Source organism: Gopherus flavomarginatus, chromosome 1 (genome assembly GCF_025201925.1).
Source record: "Gopherus flavomarginatus isolate rGopFla2 chromosome 1, rGopFla2.mat.asm, whole genome shotgun sequence".
Lineage (NCBI taxonomy): Eukaryota > Metazoa > Chordata > Testudines > Testudinidae > Gopherus > Gopherus flavomarginatus.
In genome coordinates, this window is record NC_066617.1 from 220,872,331 (window position 1) to 220,888,778 (window position 16,448).

At 43.2% G+C, this 16,448-nt stretch overlaps 1 protein-coding gene across 2 annotated transcripts; it reads left to right on the plus strand.

The window, feature by feature from the left end:
- Positions 1 to 1,154: 1,154 nt before the first annotated feature.
- On the plus strand, positions 1,155 to 12,511 carry NR0B1 (nuclear receptor subfamily 0 group B member 1). Of its 2 annotated transcripts, none has more exons than XM_050936717.1 (3): positions 1,155 to 1,868; positions 4,120 to 4,366; positions 12,404 to 12,511. In XM_050936717.1, the coding sequence occupies exons 1-2, from the start codon at positions 1,310 to 1,312 to the stop codon at positions 4,362 to 4,364; spliced, it is 804 nt and encodes a 267-aa protein (XP_050792674.1). In that variant the 5' UTR covers positions 1,155 to 1,309; the 3' UTR covers positions 4,365 to 4,366; positions 12,404 to 12,511. The 2 variants fall into 2 exon arrangements, with proteins under 2 accessions (XP_050792674.1, XP_050792675.1); XM_050936718.1 differs by having other exon boundaries at positions 12,407 to 12,511.
- Positions 12,512 to 16,448: the final 3,937 nt, after the last annotated feature.

The following is a 16,448-nucleotide window of genomic DNA, read 5'->3' on the forward strand; positions in this document are numbered from 1 at the left end:
GTCACCTGATCGCTACCAACCTCTTTGGTAAAAACTGACACAAAAAAGATATTGAACATATTTAATAATATGGCAGAAGGTGAGTTTGTGGAAGACATAATTGTTTAAGATGACGGATGGTATGCAAACAACATAATAGGAAGATGAAAAGGTATATAAAATACATAAGTCCAGATTTACCCAAACCTGGTGAAAGGTAGTGAAATTTCAACTTCCAGTGCCAGGTTGATTGCCCTTTTTGTGATGATGGGGGTATGCCACCCCCTACCCTTCCCTTCCTCAAGGTGTCAATTGGGTGATAGCATCTTTAAATCTCACCCAGTGTGTTATAGGAGCTCTGCTGGCAGAGGCTACTGAGCCTAGTACCCACTTCCCAGCTCTGTTGTCCTCTGTACCCCATAGTGTAGGGGAAGTTGCACCTCTTCACCCCCTTCCTCAAGGAAACTGGCATCGAGCCTGAGGTTAATTTAGCACTGGGAATGCAAACAATGAAGACTGGCATAAACAGAGGTATTTCCATCATATAATTCCCAGTTGATGCCAGTGTAACCCCCTATATTTATGTGCCCCATGGGCCGCCCTCCTTTGGGAATTCCGCCCAGCCTTGCCTTTCCCTTAGGGAAGTCCCACCCCTGCCCGGCCCCATACCACTCTCCCGGGGGAAGAGCCCCGCGGGCCCCTCCCGCAGAGAGATTGGGGGAAACTCTACGGGGACTCTCGGGTGTGAAACTGCCTGTCTGTCAACACGTGGCCTCAGGTTCCGCGCGGCGCTGGAGTCAAATGTCCCTTCTGCAAACTTGCGGATTTAACAAGCGCTGTGCGGAGCCCCTCCTCCCGGCGCCTGCGGGCAGAGGCAGGCGGCAGCGTCCAGCGCTCCCGGGGAGAGGCGCGTGGCAGCTCAGCCCCTCGCCCCGCTTCAGAGAGCGCCGCCCGAAAGAGGAGGCGGGAGGAGCGGGTGCAAAATGTTGCGTCTCCCCTCCCACACACACACACCTGAAAGCAAAGCGGGGAGCGATCCGCGAGCAAGGCCGCAGAATACAGCCCTGAAGCCAGGGGAGACCCGGAGCCGGCAGCTCGCAGGCTCCCTCTAGCCACCGCAGCTGCAGCAGAGGAGCGAGCGAGAGCAGCAGCAGCAGCAGGATTTTTTTCTCTCTCTCTCTTTCTCAGCCAGTAATGAGCGTCTGCCCCCTGGCACAGCTGAGCCACAGCGCGGCTGCACACACGGTATAAATACGTGAAGGGACAAGCGGCGGGAGCTCCCCGTCTGGCTCAGCCCAGCAGGCAGGAGGGGACCCTCCCCCCCGGCGCCATGGCGTGCGTGGCCGGCTGCCGCTGCTGCACGGAGCGCAGGAGGCAGAGCAGCATCCTCTACAACATCCTCAAGAGCGAGGAGCGGCCGGAGGCAGCGCAGCAGCCGCCGCCGCAGGAGCCCCCGGGGCCGGGCTGCTCGTGCGGCTCGCGGCGGCGCGTGGCCCTGCGCAGCCCGCAGGTGGCGGGCAAGGCGGCCTCGGCCGTGCTGGTGAAGACCCTGCGCTTCGTCAAGAGCGTGCCCTGCTTCCAGGAGCTGCCGCTGGACGAGCAGCTGGTGCTGGTGCGCAGCTGCTGGGCTCCCCTGCTGGTGCTGGGGCTGGCCCAGGAGCGGGTGCACTTCGAGACGGTGGAGACCGCGGAGCCCAGCATGCTGCAGCGGATATTAACCGACCGGCGGCAGGAGCAGCAAGGGCAGCAGCACCCCGACAGCAGCAGCCCGCAGCTGCCCTCCGCCGGCGAGATCCAGACCATCAAAGGCTTTCTGGCCAAGTGCTGGAGCCTGGACATCAGCACCAAGGAGTACGCCTACCTCAAGGGGACTGTGCTCTTCAACCCGGGTGAGTAAGCGGGGGTGCTGCCGCCGCCTCGGGGAAGGGGATTCCCCCTTCAGCTGCACCTCCTGGGCATTCCCCCGTTTGATCCCTTTGCCTAGTGGGGTAGAAAAGAGAGCGGGACTGGAGGGCGGTTGATTGAAGAAGCTGACAGCATTTTAGGCAAGGGGAAACTTTTGAAAGGTGGCGCTTTTTTATTTTTCTTTTTCCTGTTGAAGGGGGCTTTGCATTACATGCATTCAGCGGAAGGAAAGGAAGGAGGACAGACCTGCCGCCTGGTCAGGTTTGCCCAGGATTGGCCCTTTTTGGAGAAAGCTGTCCCATGTTATGGGCTCAGATCAGCCTGGGGTCCTGGTTTTTTTTCCTACTTCAGAGGTGGCAACCCTAGAAGAGTGGCAGATTATCTTTTTTCCCCTTACTGGTCCAACCTCCCAATAATTAGAAAACTTTGGCCTAGGCTACACTAGAAAATTAGGTTGGTTTAACTACATCACTCCAGCGTGTGAAAAATCCACACCTCTAAGCAGCATAGACCATAAACCAACCTAAGACCCAGTGATTCTTCTACCTAGCTAGGGCATCTCAGGGAACTGGATTAACTACAGCAACAGGGGAACTCCGCCTATGAGCAAAGGCAGTGTCTACATTGAAGCAGCTGTGCTGCTTTAGCATTTTAAGTGTAGACAAATCCTTTGCATGCTTGGGGAGAGAGGGGAAGAGGAGATGGTGCTGTGGGGTCCTTTTCAGGTAGAGATTGCTTTGTCCAGTTTAATTAGAGTCTGAAAGCCACTGGTACTAAATGACCTGGCTTATGTGGTGGGCAGTATACATTTATTTATCTTTCATCCTAGTAAAAAATCTCTCCTCTTTCCTGTTCATCTAGGCATTTGATGAGGCTCTTTCCAGTTACAATTCATACATGACTAATAACTAGCTAGAGTGCTTTTTATTTTTTGTTAAATAATTTCCTCTGAGGATTAACACTACCTGTGTACTTTCTTTGTTACAAGTATCAGAGGGTAGCCGTGTTAGTCTGGATCTGTAAAAGCAGCCAAGAGTCCTGTGGCACCTTATAGACTAACAGACGTTTCGGAGCATGAGCTTTCGTGGGTGAATACCCACTTCGTCGGATGCATCCGAAGTGGGTATTCACCCACGAAAGTTCGTGCTCCAAAACGTCTGTTAGTCTATAAGGTGCCACAGGACTCTTTGCTGCTTTTAATAGTCACTGTATTTTTCTTTCTGAACTTGCAACTTTGCAAATTCAACTGCTGCACCACAAGTCATACAGTAAGCATTATGGTTTGGTTTATTAAAATAATCACATGGTAATTCGTAACTGTGGCTAAGAAAACTTAATGGATCAAAGTGTGCTTGACTAATAATTTTTTATTCTTTGACAACTTTAACATAGCAAGATTTAGAAACAATCTGGTTAGATTAAATGTATATATGAATGTTTAAAAAGCAATATTTTTTATATAATCTCACAATAGTCAGAAGTTTGTTAGCAGTTGATTTTTATTTTTAAAAACCTACCTGAAATAGAATCGCTTGTTGTGCTCAGATATACTACTGGAATGTTTTAATTAATATTGTCAAATTTAAACCAAGAGGAAAGGTACTGAATTTGCAAACAACTTCACTCTCCTATTTTGTTTGCTTTCTAACTAAACATCCTATAACATCTTGGAGTTAACTTGCTTATCATCCGCAATCTGGCGCTCGTTCCAGTGTAGCTGTCAGCAAGACACATTAATATGAACAGAGCATTTCCTAGTGGTCAACAAGTTATTAGCAAACTTGTTCCTTTTATTATCTTTACTATTACATGGTATATTTGGCACCTTGAAGATCATTACTGGTAACAGTCCATACTGGTTGTCCATATTTTATCACCTACAAATTATATATCTTAAATATATGAATATTGGAAAATATTGTTGCAATCTAAATTTGTTGTTGCATAACAGAGTAGTACTGCATGTCCAGAACAGCAATGTGGTGAGATCTTGGATTGCACTGGTAAAATCTGTGCATATCTACGTGCATGTTGGATATAATAAAATCTCTAGCTGACTCATTTTAATGCAGAAAGGTAATTGCATTTGGCTTGTTCCTCATCTAAGAAACTTAATATTGATGTTTATGAGTTACCAGTTAGCTGGCATGCTGCAGGATGGCCAACTTCCATGAGTTGTTTTATAGATAAAAACTTTGTAAACGGACATTTAGTTTCCGGTTTTTTTTCTTTCAGATCTGCCAGGGCTGCAGTGTGTACAGTATATCCAGGGACTGCAGAGGGAAGCACAGCAAGCTCTAAATGAACATGTCAGACTGATTCATCGAGGGGACCAGGCGAGATTTGCCAAGCTGAATGTTGTTCTTTCCTTGCTAAGATCCATTAATGCTAACGTAATTGCTGAACTATTCTTTAAGCCCATCATTGGAACAGTGAACATGGATGACATGCTGCTGGAGATGCTTTGTGCAAAGTTATAAAGGCATGTATACAAATAAATCCATTACTAAGGAATTCCTAGGGCAGAATAGTGTGAAGTACTGTAAATAAACTAACTTATTCTTTTTACATAGATAGTATTTTTGTATTCAATAATAAAATATTCAAGTTCTGACATTTAATTTTTATTAAACTTATTGTTTTCAGAATAGGATGTACAGCCATGAAAATATGCCTTTTAAACCATTAATGAAGAGTTTTAGTTTCCAAAGTGAGATGAATATTCTCTGTCTTTGAATGAAGGTCACGCTGATCTGTGTTTTGTTTTCAAAATGAGCAACCCCCACTTTTCCCCAAAGCATTGTTGTTGTTTTACATTTTAACACATTTATTTGGAAAGCCAAAAACAGGATAAGAGAGCGAAATTATTTTGCACACTTCAGTTACATTAAAAAAGATACCTTAGTCACAGCAGTCTTTATAGTTGAACTGTGGGACTTACCCATAACCACTGAAGTCAGTAAAGTCTTTCTGTTGACTTTATCAGGCTTTGGATCAGGTCTATTGAATAGTTGAGAGACCCATTTACCTGTACATTGAGAAATTGACCAGAATAGCTATTGCATAATAAATTGTTCTGCAATAGTTATTCTGGAATAGCTCCTTGTGTGGACACTATATTGTGAAATAAAGTCACTTTATTCTGGAATAATTACTATGGTTCCAAAACAGTAATTATTCTGGACAAAAATCACTGTTCATTACCATAAAAATTACTCCACAATAGCTATTCCAGTCAATTTTTCCATGTAGACAAGCCCTTAGATAATGTGTTGCAAACATTTCAAAATTGATTGTTAAGAGGAATTCAGATACTTCCAAAGCATGTGGCAAAATATTAAATTTAACATATGTTGGACTCTGGGAAAAAGAACTATGACCTGGTCTACATTGGGGGGTGTGGGGGGGTTGATCCAAGTTAAGCTACATTATTCAGGTAGCTGAAGTTGCTCAAGTCGATGTACTTAGATCGACTTACTGTGGTGTCTTCACCATGATGAGTCGACTGCTGCCGCTCCCCTGTCAATTCCCCCTGTGCCTCTTGCCAAGATGGAGTACAGGAGTCGATGGGAGAGCACTCAGGGATCAATTTATCGTGTCTAGTCTAGACGTGATAAAGCGATCCCTGCAGGATCGATCACTGCCTGCCGATCTGGATGGTACTGAAGATATACCCTCAGTCTTCTAAACACAGCAAACTCTTTACAAAGCCCCAAGAAATATTGGTAGACCTCAGTTGATTTGTTTCCCCCACTAGGCATTTGCTATAAAAACTAGAATTCAGTGGGCCAAATTCTGATCTTGGTTCCACCTGTGGAAACATAAAATTACTCTTCTGAAAGTATGGAGTTACTCTGGATTTCCATCACTGTTACCGCAATCAGAATCTGGTCCACTGTGCTTAGTAACCTATACATGTCTCACTTAGATTTTAAATTCATTTTCCTTATTTGCTTGTCTTAGCATATTGACTGTGCCCTCAATATTCTTATGTTCCTTTTCTGCTAGTTTGTTTATATTATCAAGGACAAATCAAAGTCTGAAAATGGAGGTGAAAAAAAAGACTTGTTAGATCATGTAGTCCACCTTTCTGCTAATGTGACTAGTTCCCTATAGCAGATCATTCCTGTTCTCTGATCTCACCCAGTCCGAGCACTCTGCAGAAAAAGTTTAAAAGGCATATAACCTTAAGGCCCCATTCCGTGCTAGGACAATAACCTACTGCTGACAATGGCTGCCTACAATAAGTTCTCCTGGCCATTGAAAAAGGGTTTGTTTTAATGTAGAGTGGGGAGTGAGGAAACAAAAGAACCATTTTCAACAGGGAAAGTATGATAATTATCAAATACTATGTTGAAGGCAGTTTTGTCCAATCTATATTATTAGCTAGGCACTTCCAATTCCTACTGAAGAGCAGAGCTGGTATGGTCAGAGGAAACATGTTGGTGACAGTCATTATTGGCAATGGATCATTTTCCTAGTTATAATGTTAGTTTTCTTACAGATTTTTTTCAGCTAAATACCATTTTACCAGCAAGATTTAATGACAAAACTAACTATAATGAGGGGGTTACAGCTTAAAAACTAATGCTCAAAATGTAAAAGCAGCAAAGAATCCTGTGGCACCTTATAGACTAACAGACGTTTTGGAGCATGAGCTTTCGTGGGTGAATACCCACTTCCTCAGATGCATGTAGTGGAAATTTCCAGGGGCAGGTATATATATGCTAGCAAGCAAGCTAGAGATAACGAGGTCAGTTCAATCAGGGAGGATGAGGTCCTGTTCTAGCCGTTGAGGTGTGAAAACCAAGAGAGGAGATACTGGTTCTGTAGTGGCAACCAGTATCTCCTCTCTTGGTTTTCACACCTCAACGGCTAGAACAGGACCTCATCCTCCCTGATTGAACTGACCTCGTTATCTCTAGCTTGCTTGCTAGCATATATATACCTGCCCCTGGAAATTTCCACTACATGCATCTGAGGAAGTGGGTATTCACCCACGAAAGCTCATGCTCCAAAACGTCTGTTAGTCTATAAGGTGCCACAGGATTCTTTGCTGCTTTTACAGATCCAGACTAACACGGCTACCCCTCTGATGCTCAAAATGTGTTTCTTACAAAATGGAATTAAAAAGAGACGAGGTGGGGGAAGTAATATCTTCTATTGGACCAACTTCTGTTGGTGAAAGCAAAAAGCTTTCAAGCTATGCAGACCTGAAGAAACTTCTGTGTAGCTCAAAAGCTTGTCTCTTTCAGCAACAGAAGTTGATCCAATAAACGATATTACCTCACCCGCCTTGTTTCTCTAATATCCTGGGACCAACACGGCTACAACACTGCAAACAAAAAGGTAGATTAAAACATATCATGAAATGATTTTTTTCATCTTTAAGTGGTTTGGGTTGGGGCTTATATTGCTTCTGTTACTGTGGGTTTTCTATTTATTAAAAGGAACTCTTTCAACAAAAATAATGGTCTTGTTGGTGATTAGCCCTTACACAGCCATTCAAGGAAGGTCCCATCCTATACTCACTTAGAGCTGGCTGTGTAAGGGGTGGCCATTAGAGCTGGTTGCATTGAAAAGGGCCTCTTTGGATTGGTTTAAAGTTTTCTGTTTTTCTAACAAAATTGGGAAAGAAAAACATTTTGTTGTTTTTCCTTCTCCTTCCCCTGCCAATTCTCTCCTGCTTTTCCAGTAGGAAGTGTGTGTGGGAGGGGGGGGAATGAAGCACTTCAGCTCAATTTTCTTCCATCTAAACAAAGCCAATCACTGATGGAACTGAAACTTTATGTAATAACTTCTCCTAATGCCATGTGTTTTGTAAAACCTCTTAGACCATAAGGGTGTTCCTAGCTCTCGTGAAAGTTATTGTGGGGGTGGGGGGAGCTCACAGAGTCTTTGTTAAACCCAACCTCGGTACATCCTATTTAAGGGCCAGGGATAATCACAGTCCCTGTGCCCAGAGAAAGGCAGGGACTGTTCTCTGCATTCCCCTACTGGGGCATAAATTGTCCTAAAGATGGTAGGGCAGAGGGGAAGGCCCTGTATCCCAACCAGCAGAATTGGCCAGGAGGAGCAGTCTGCATCATAGATGCTGACTCTGTGGCTGGAGCACTCACAGAAAAACAAACAAAAAAAAATGGGTGCTCAGCACCCACCCAGCCACAGCTGTTTGGTGTCTCAGAGAAGGGCTTATGAGAGGGCAGAGAGCAGCAGCCTCAGGGAGGGGGTGGAGCAGGTGTGAGATGAGGCAGAGCCAGAGCAGGACCTTGGGGGAGGGGGGAGTGGGGCCAGGGCCTTGTGCCAGAGCTAGGATGGAGCACCCCCTCAGGGAAAAGTAAAACAACACCTATGGTCTGCACCCAAATGGATTATTATTTGTAGTAATATTATTACTGGAGTGCCAATGATCTCCAATCATGGACCAGGACCCCATTGTGCCAGGTGCTGTATAAACACAGAACAAAAAGTTCCTCCCTGAAAGAGTGATAGCACAGCTTGCACACTACAGAGCTTTGGCAGGGGCTGTGTCTCCTTAGAGGCAATCTCCTCTGTAGCTTCCTCAGGAGAGAGGTCGCTCTGCACCACTTAGGGTATGGCTACACTTGAAACTTCAAAGCGCTGCCACGGGAGTGCTTTGAAGTGTGAGTGTGGTCGCAGCGCCAGCGCTCGGAGAGAGCTCTCCCAGTGCTGCGCGTACTCCACCTCCTCATGGGGATTAGCTTGCAGCGCTGGGAGCCGTGCTCCCAGCGCTGCGGCACTGTTTACACTGAGGCTTTACAGCGCTGTATCTTGCAGCGCTTGGGGGGTGTTTTTTTCACATCCCTGAGTGAGAAAGTTGCAGCGCTGTAAAGCACCAGTGTAGCCATGGCCTTAGTCCTGGCCTGTGTTTTAAAGGCACAGCCAGGTTTTAAGTTCCTAAGATAAACTGACAGCTAAATAGACCAAGAACAAATCTGTAAAATAGTTTGTATGAGCATAGAATAATTGGCTGTTTTCAAAGGCCTAATGCACAAGAATGCTGGAATTTCTCTGTGTCTGTCTGTCTGTTCCATGGTAACTTTTGAATGCTGTATCTGATCAATTCCAAAAAATATCAAGGAATATTCTAGACATCAGTGGGAAGAATGCTATACATTTTGGGGAGGAATCGGGAAATGAGAGGCACAGGTTACCCTTTCCTCTGGTTAGCAGATCTACAGTTTGAAGTGCCTCTGCCATAGTCTATAGATCAGAGATCTGGCTGAAGGCAGCCATTAACACCTTTCAGCATAACAATTCCCTTAGCTCATCTCTGCCGTCTTCTCAATAGAGTTTAACCTCTTGACACCTTGAATGACATCTTCCAGACAAGTATCAGAGGGGTAGCCGTGTTAGTCTGGATCTGTAAAAGCAGCGCAAAGAATCCTGTGACTAACAAAGACTGTGAATGGCTTGCCAATTACAGAACCAGTTTCTCCTCTCTTGGTTTTCACACCTCAACTGCTAGAACAGGGCCTCATCCTCCCTGATTGAACTGACCTCGTTATCTCTAGTTTGCTTGCTAGCATATGTATACCTGCCCCTGGAAATTTCCATTACATGCATCTGAGGAAGTGGGTATTCACCCACGAAAGCTCATGCTCCAAAACGTCTGTTAGTCTATAAGGTGCCACAGGATTCTTTGATCTTCCAGACAGAGAACAGTAAGGGTGGGGGGAGTGCATACAGCCCCTAGCATGAGGGAATGGGGCACACAGGATCCCTGACAGGAAGGCAATAGGAGGAACCTGATAGAGGGATGGGGGAGATTGGGGACACACAGCCTCCATCTTAGGAGGCAAAAGGGAGAATAGAGGTCAGAGTCCCTGGGAGGGAGGGAAGAGGGATACACATAGAAACCTTGGTATGGGGGAGGGGAGATTAGGGGACTCTGGTATGGAAGGGAATGGAGTGCACAGAGTCCCTGCCATAATGATGGGAGAAAGAGAGTCCCTGGTATAGGGGAGGCAGAAATGAAAGGCACATATAACTCCTGTTGGGAGGGGCATATTGTAGGACCCTTGTATGGGGAGGAAGAAGGTGAGGGAAGAACACAGAGCCCCTGCCATGGGGGTAGAAAATGGAGAACCCTGGCATATGGTAGATAGGGAAGGAGGGCACACAGAGCCCCTGCAGTGGGAAGTAGTGGGGAAGGGGAGACAGCCACTAGCATGAGAGATTGAGTGGGAGTTGTAGGCAGTCCCTGAATCACAGGGGGATCGGAGAATGGCATACAGGGACCTTGGAAGGTGTGGGGTAGGAAATGGAGGAATGCAAGGAGATCCTGGTGGGTGCAATGTGCTGTATCTGTAGAAACCGTGAAGTGTGCGACCCTTGAGTTGGCTTCCAAGGACGCCCTATAAGCCAACACCTTAGAAAATTGCATGAGAGATATGTGCATGCACACTAAATGGAAACGTTTAAAATGTTTCTTGCATTTATGAAAATATGACATGGCAATTTTTTTTCCCTTCACAGATTTAGGTCTTTTTTTAAAAAAATGCTCTATTAAATCACTTCATTCCTCGCACAAAGAGCTTCTGTTTCCTTGTGAAGGACCAAGGCCAGTCACTTAGGTATCAAAGGAACAAATACTGTCCCCAGTGCACAAGCCTATGGCGAGTAACCAGGCTGTATGCGAAGGAAGAATTTTGACAGACCTGAACACTCCATGGACACTAGTGCAGCCCCAACATTGCAAACCCTTCCGTGTAGTGTGCCCTCTTCACAGGGCAGGTGGGGAGGGAACAGAGAAGCATGTGACTAGAGGCACCACATAGTAGCAAATCCATAAGACATGAGGCATGATAGTAGAACTGCTGACCAGCAGGTGGTGACTGAGTGCAGAAGCCCACCAGAATGCTTCCCATTTAAGGGCTATGGAATTTATACATCCTGAGTTCAAAATCACTTCATTTTACAGAATACTGGGTGGGCAGAACAAGAGAACAGGTCTTCTAGCTGCTATGTTCTGCTCTAGCTGCAAGTGGCAGAGGAGACCTGTTGGCAGCCTAGAAGAAATTACAATAGCTGGGTGTCATGGTCATAGGGAAATGTTTCCTGTTACTTTTGAGGGAGTAGGGGCGGGGAGGGGGAAGAGGAGACATTTTTGCACCACAGACCGACACATGACTTTCTGTAGAAAGGGCTGGGTCAGCAGTCATACCAGGTTTCCTAGTGCAGCTCACTACTTACGACTGAGCCTGTTCTGTGAGAATACAATGAATGAGCCTTCTCATAATAGCATCCTGCACTCAGACAGACATCTACCTTACAGTAGGAATGAATCAACTCTGAGGCATCCAGAAGCAATATTATAGAAACACCTGTCCAGGGCAGAGTCTAAGCCAAGTAAAAGGGCTATACCGTTAGGTGTGTTGGAGATGAGCCTACTAAAAGACTTCACAAATTATATTTCAATGTCCACATAGGCAGAGCATAGTAAATGTGTTGGTGTGGTTTTTTTTTTGTTTTGTTTTGTTTTGTTTGTTTTTTACCAAAAAAAATCGACAGTTTTTTTGGGGAGAAGCTAGGCTCCCAGAAGAACGGCCTTTTTTATTTGTTTGGGTTTTTTAAATTATTCATGTTGTCTTGTTGACTTCATAGGGGCTATATATGCCAGATCCACAGGATTGGGCTCACAACATGTATCTAAACAGTGTTCAGACATTTTGATAAAAACAGTTTCAAGGACAACACACCATTCTAATGCTAAACAATGTGACAAAACGTGGGATTTTGGGGGAAACATCATCTTCTGGGCATTACAGGGATACAATCTCGTCCTTGGATACGCTTGTACTGCTCTGAAGAGCAGCTCTAGAAAAAAAAAAACACAAAAAACCCCACAACAGGCTTAATTATCTGGAATGTTAGAATAATTGGAGTTGGGATACCTTTTCTAGAATGCTCCCAAAGGAACCAATATAAAAGATATTAATTAACTTTCTAATATACATATTGACATTATTCCCAGGCACATTTCAATGAATCCATTATTCTCTCCCTAACATTGGTGCCCTGAGCACTGCTCTCCTCATAAGCACATTTTCCCAGAGCTCCCATATTTCAGACATTTCAAATTGAAAGCAGCTTTTCCACAAATTTCATTTAGCAATCCTCATGATGACCGTCCCTGCTAGATAAAATCACTACTGTCCATTTTGCCCAGTAATAGCTATTGCCACCTACATCAACCTAGACACCCAGCTTTTCTAACTAGGAGTGCAATGCTAGCAATAGTGAGTTTTTAATCACAAAGTACCATTCAGCAGGGGTTACTCTTGGGAGATACCCTTTCCTCTGAAGAGATTTGAGAAAATAAAAATCAAAAGAAACCTCATATTTTCAGTGAACCTGGTTAAGAATGTTTCTTATAGATAAGAATTAAATGGTATTTATTCTTAATCTTCTGTTTTCTAGTTTAATGTATAACCTTTGTTCAGCTAATCTTTCCAATAGCTTATTTTAAACTTTTTTTTTTTTTTTTTTTTGGCAGCAGTTTGCTCTTACAAATAAACTCTGGACACACAACACCAACTGAGCGATATCTATTTTGCATCGAAAGAAGAGGCCATGCAAATAAAGCGTGTATTTTTTGAAAGGAGTGTGTGTAGCGCATTGAATCTGTTATAAGTTGCCATTCATTTTTGTCTGTTTAAAGACAGAAGTACTTCCTCTAGTGCAGTGCTTCTCAAAGTCAGGCTGCCGCTTGTTTAGAGAAAGCCCCTGGTGGGCCGGGCCGGTTTGTTTATCTGCTGCATCCGCATGTTCGGCCGATCTTGGCTCCCACTGGCAGCAGTTTCGCCGCTCCAGGCCAATGAGAGCTGTGGGAAGCAGCGAAACGCAGCCAGTGGGATCCACGATCGGCTGAACCTGCAGACATGGCAGGTAAACAAACTGGCCCGGCCCGCCAGGGGCTTTCCCTGCACAAGTGGCGGATCGGCTTTGAGAAGCACTGCTCTAGTGGACGTTCTAACATTATAGTAAACATTAAAACACGTTCAGAAAGCCATTCAGATATTTAGCAGTCTTTCACCAAGAAAAACAAAAAGATAATAATTGAGAGATGCAAATAAATACTATAACAAGCCTTTTTAAAATTTAGAGAGACATTGTTAGATCAGTGAAGTACATACTGCCTCCAGCTTTGTTACACGATCAAAATTAAGAACTCTGCATTTATGATGAATACAAGATAGATTCAAAGAATCAAAACCACTAGAGAAGCTCTAAACTGTAGATTAACTTTGACTTAAAATGTCCTTAAACGAATTAGACTAATGTGGACGTGAGGCTATAAGATGGACTGTATGGACGAATACTTAACACCACAAAATAAGCAAAGGGCCAAATTTACTGCTGGTATAAGTGCATCTCTATTTAAGTCAATAGAATTGTAACTGCTTATGCCAGCAATGGATGTGATCCAGAATCTTTTATATATACACACCATGGTATAGACTTGTATGTATATATATACATATATATACACACTCTCTCTCTCTCTCTCATATAAATGTATATACAATACAGGCACACATTCATTTAAGTCTGTGCATGATTACATTATCAATGTATTACAACACTAAATCAAGGCTCAACTTTAAAAAATATGCTTTTTTGCTGTTATGTTATTTGCTATTTTGTCTCATATACTGTAGTGCATATCTCTCTCTATATATATCCTCCCCTGTTCTTCAAAAAAGTTGTGGTCTCTCTCTCTCACACACACACACACACGCTGATGTGTACAAGATAAAACAGCAAATTATAACTTAGCAGCATAATATAGATTTTTAACAAGTTAACTCTGGAATTAGTGTAATAGTAATAACAAAACCCAATAAGATTAGTTGTATGGTTTGTGAGGTTGGAGGCTCTCTGCTGGAGAAGGAAAACTACTCCAGAAAGAGAACAAGCTAGCCAACACAATACTGAGTCCATGCAGACCTGCCAAAGGCACAGGAGACCAAGCAGCAACATGCCTTGCTGGCGACAGAGAGGAACCTAGACAATCAATTATATATGAACATAAACCCACAATGGAGGTTTTTAAGAACAAGTTGGACAAATGCCCATCAGGGATGCTCTTGATTTGCTTGGTCCTGCCTCAACACAAGGGGGATGGACTAGATGACCTCCTGTCCCTTCCAGCCCTAGATTTTTATGATTCAATAATCACTAACGGGCAGCCAGCTTATCTCAGCATACTAAACTAATACAGCTGACCTCATACCTTTATTAGACATATATGCAATGGAAGTTGTTAAAAAGCAATAAAAGGAATTGCTAAAAATCGCTTAACCACTCTGAGTAGAGACAGATATTCAGACAGGAAACTTTTAGTGGAGACTGACGACAGCTTTCATCCCAAGATCAGGCCCACAATTCCATTTCTCCATTTAGCCTCAAGGTTTTTCAGACCACAACTCTCTCACAATTATCTTCAATAGGTTTATATATGTGTAATTAAGTAGAACTTTGTTAACAATTTTGTTGATGATACATAAGGAGAAAGACTTCAACCTAGTCCACTCCCTCTTAGTTGTATTGGTTATTCAGGATTATTAGGAGTAAAAACTTATTTCTTTCTCAGAAGTGAGCAATATGACTGAATACCCCTAGGGAGCAAATCTGTTCAGTAAGAAAATGCCATTTTTACTTTGAATAGAGCCCCACACTTTCATAACCAATCTTTGCAGAGTAGAACTGCATTTACATTACAGGCCAGATCTTTATCAGAGGTTAATGGTTGCCATTAGTGTCAATGGAGCTATCAGGGCAGCGCGGGGGAGAGGGGGGTCAGTGGGGCACTTTGCCCTGGGCCCCATAGGGGCCCCCCACAAGAATATAGTATTCTATGGTATTGCAACCTTTTTTTTATGGAAAAGGCCCCCAAAATTGCTTTGCCCCAGGCTTCCTGAATCCTCTGGCTGGCCTTGGGAGTTATGCCAATTTACAGCCGCTGGAGGTTTTGTCCTTTTTTTCTATCACTAGGATAAATTCAATTTTAATAATTTTGATCCTCTATCACTTTCTCTAGCATCAACTACATCCAATTTTATGTTAAAAAAGAAAACAATGGAAAACAGTAAAAGTAGAGATGACAGAAGCTACAGTAATTCTGCCTGTGGATAGGTACCCAAGCCTGAAATGAGAACTAGAACAAATTTATGGAAGAATTCATTTTTCTCTTCTTGACAAGCTGGTAGTAGTTTTCTTGAAAAAGGGGAAGCCACTAAATTGTCTTATCTTGGCCACCATTTGTATTTCTTCCAAAGACCACCATTTGATATAGCCCAATTTTAAGACTGAAGTTTGATTGTAAAATATGTGCTGGAAAAAACTAATAAGCAAGACATTTATGAGGAACAGAGCACTGGTTAACAATATGCATATTAATTATCACTCTAAATGCATACCCAAAGCCACAGTGAAATGAATGCAGTGAAAGCTTTCAATGGAGTGGAATGGATGCTCCCAGCAGCGATGTTTGCAATATTTGTATTAAGCCTCAACTATGTTAGTTTAACCCATTTTTTATACACACACCCATTGACCTAAAACCACTTGCTTACTTCAAACTACAAAGCAATACACAGTGAGTATACTTCAGCTCTCTCTTGCATTAATTTTTTATATCTACATCTCTTCACCCAGTGTAGGAAAAGGTTCACAAATAAATAAATGGCACTACACATTCTATTTCACGAGAGGCTGATCATGCCATCCTTACACACAGAAAATGCTCACCGATTCCAGAAAAAGGTAATGATGCTTATCACTGTCCAAGCAGGGACTCATGCTGATTGGAAGATCCCAATCTATTCTATTGTCCCTGTTGGCCACCAAACCTCAATTAAATAAGGTAAAAATTAAGCACAGAAAAACTCAAATGATTTTGGATTTACTAGCGATAGCCTTGCCAGAGCAAGTGCACCACAACATGTAAAATACCTAGGAGTGACGGTACCTAGGAAATAAAGCACCTGGCTGTGATTATAAATACTTATGGCAAATAAACTTAGATTTGATGAGGTGGAATGGTAAGACTGGGAGGAGCAAATGGTGAAATAATTAACATACTGTGTCACGGGCTGTTTTTTTCCCAAGCTTCTCTTTGCATTTTGTATCATCCTGTCTCAAGGAAAACAAAAAACAAAAACAAAACACAAAAACCAAACCAAAACAAAACAAAAAAAACCAACACAGACTCCAGGTGTTCCTTTAGTGTGTGATGATATGAGGGAAATTAATGCTCAAATAAACAGAACTGTTGACCATTTTTTTAAACATAGCTATTAAAAGTGAAGGTGAAAAATACAAAGAAATGAAGTAATGTTGCAGAGGTGTGACAGTCTATTGTAGGTTATGAATTCCAGTATGTGTACAAATTGTTTTTCCGTTGATATAACTTTTATAATCCATGTATCCCATTGGATCCATTTTTTTTCTTAAATAGCTCAAGTTTATCTTTTACAAGCAATAAGACAATTTCATTTCTCTTAATACTTTTATTCTGGTCAACTACATTCCTCTAG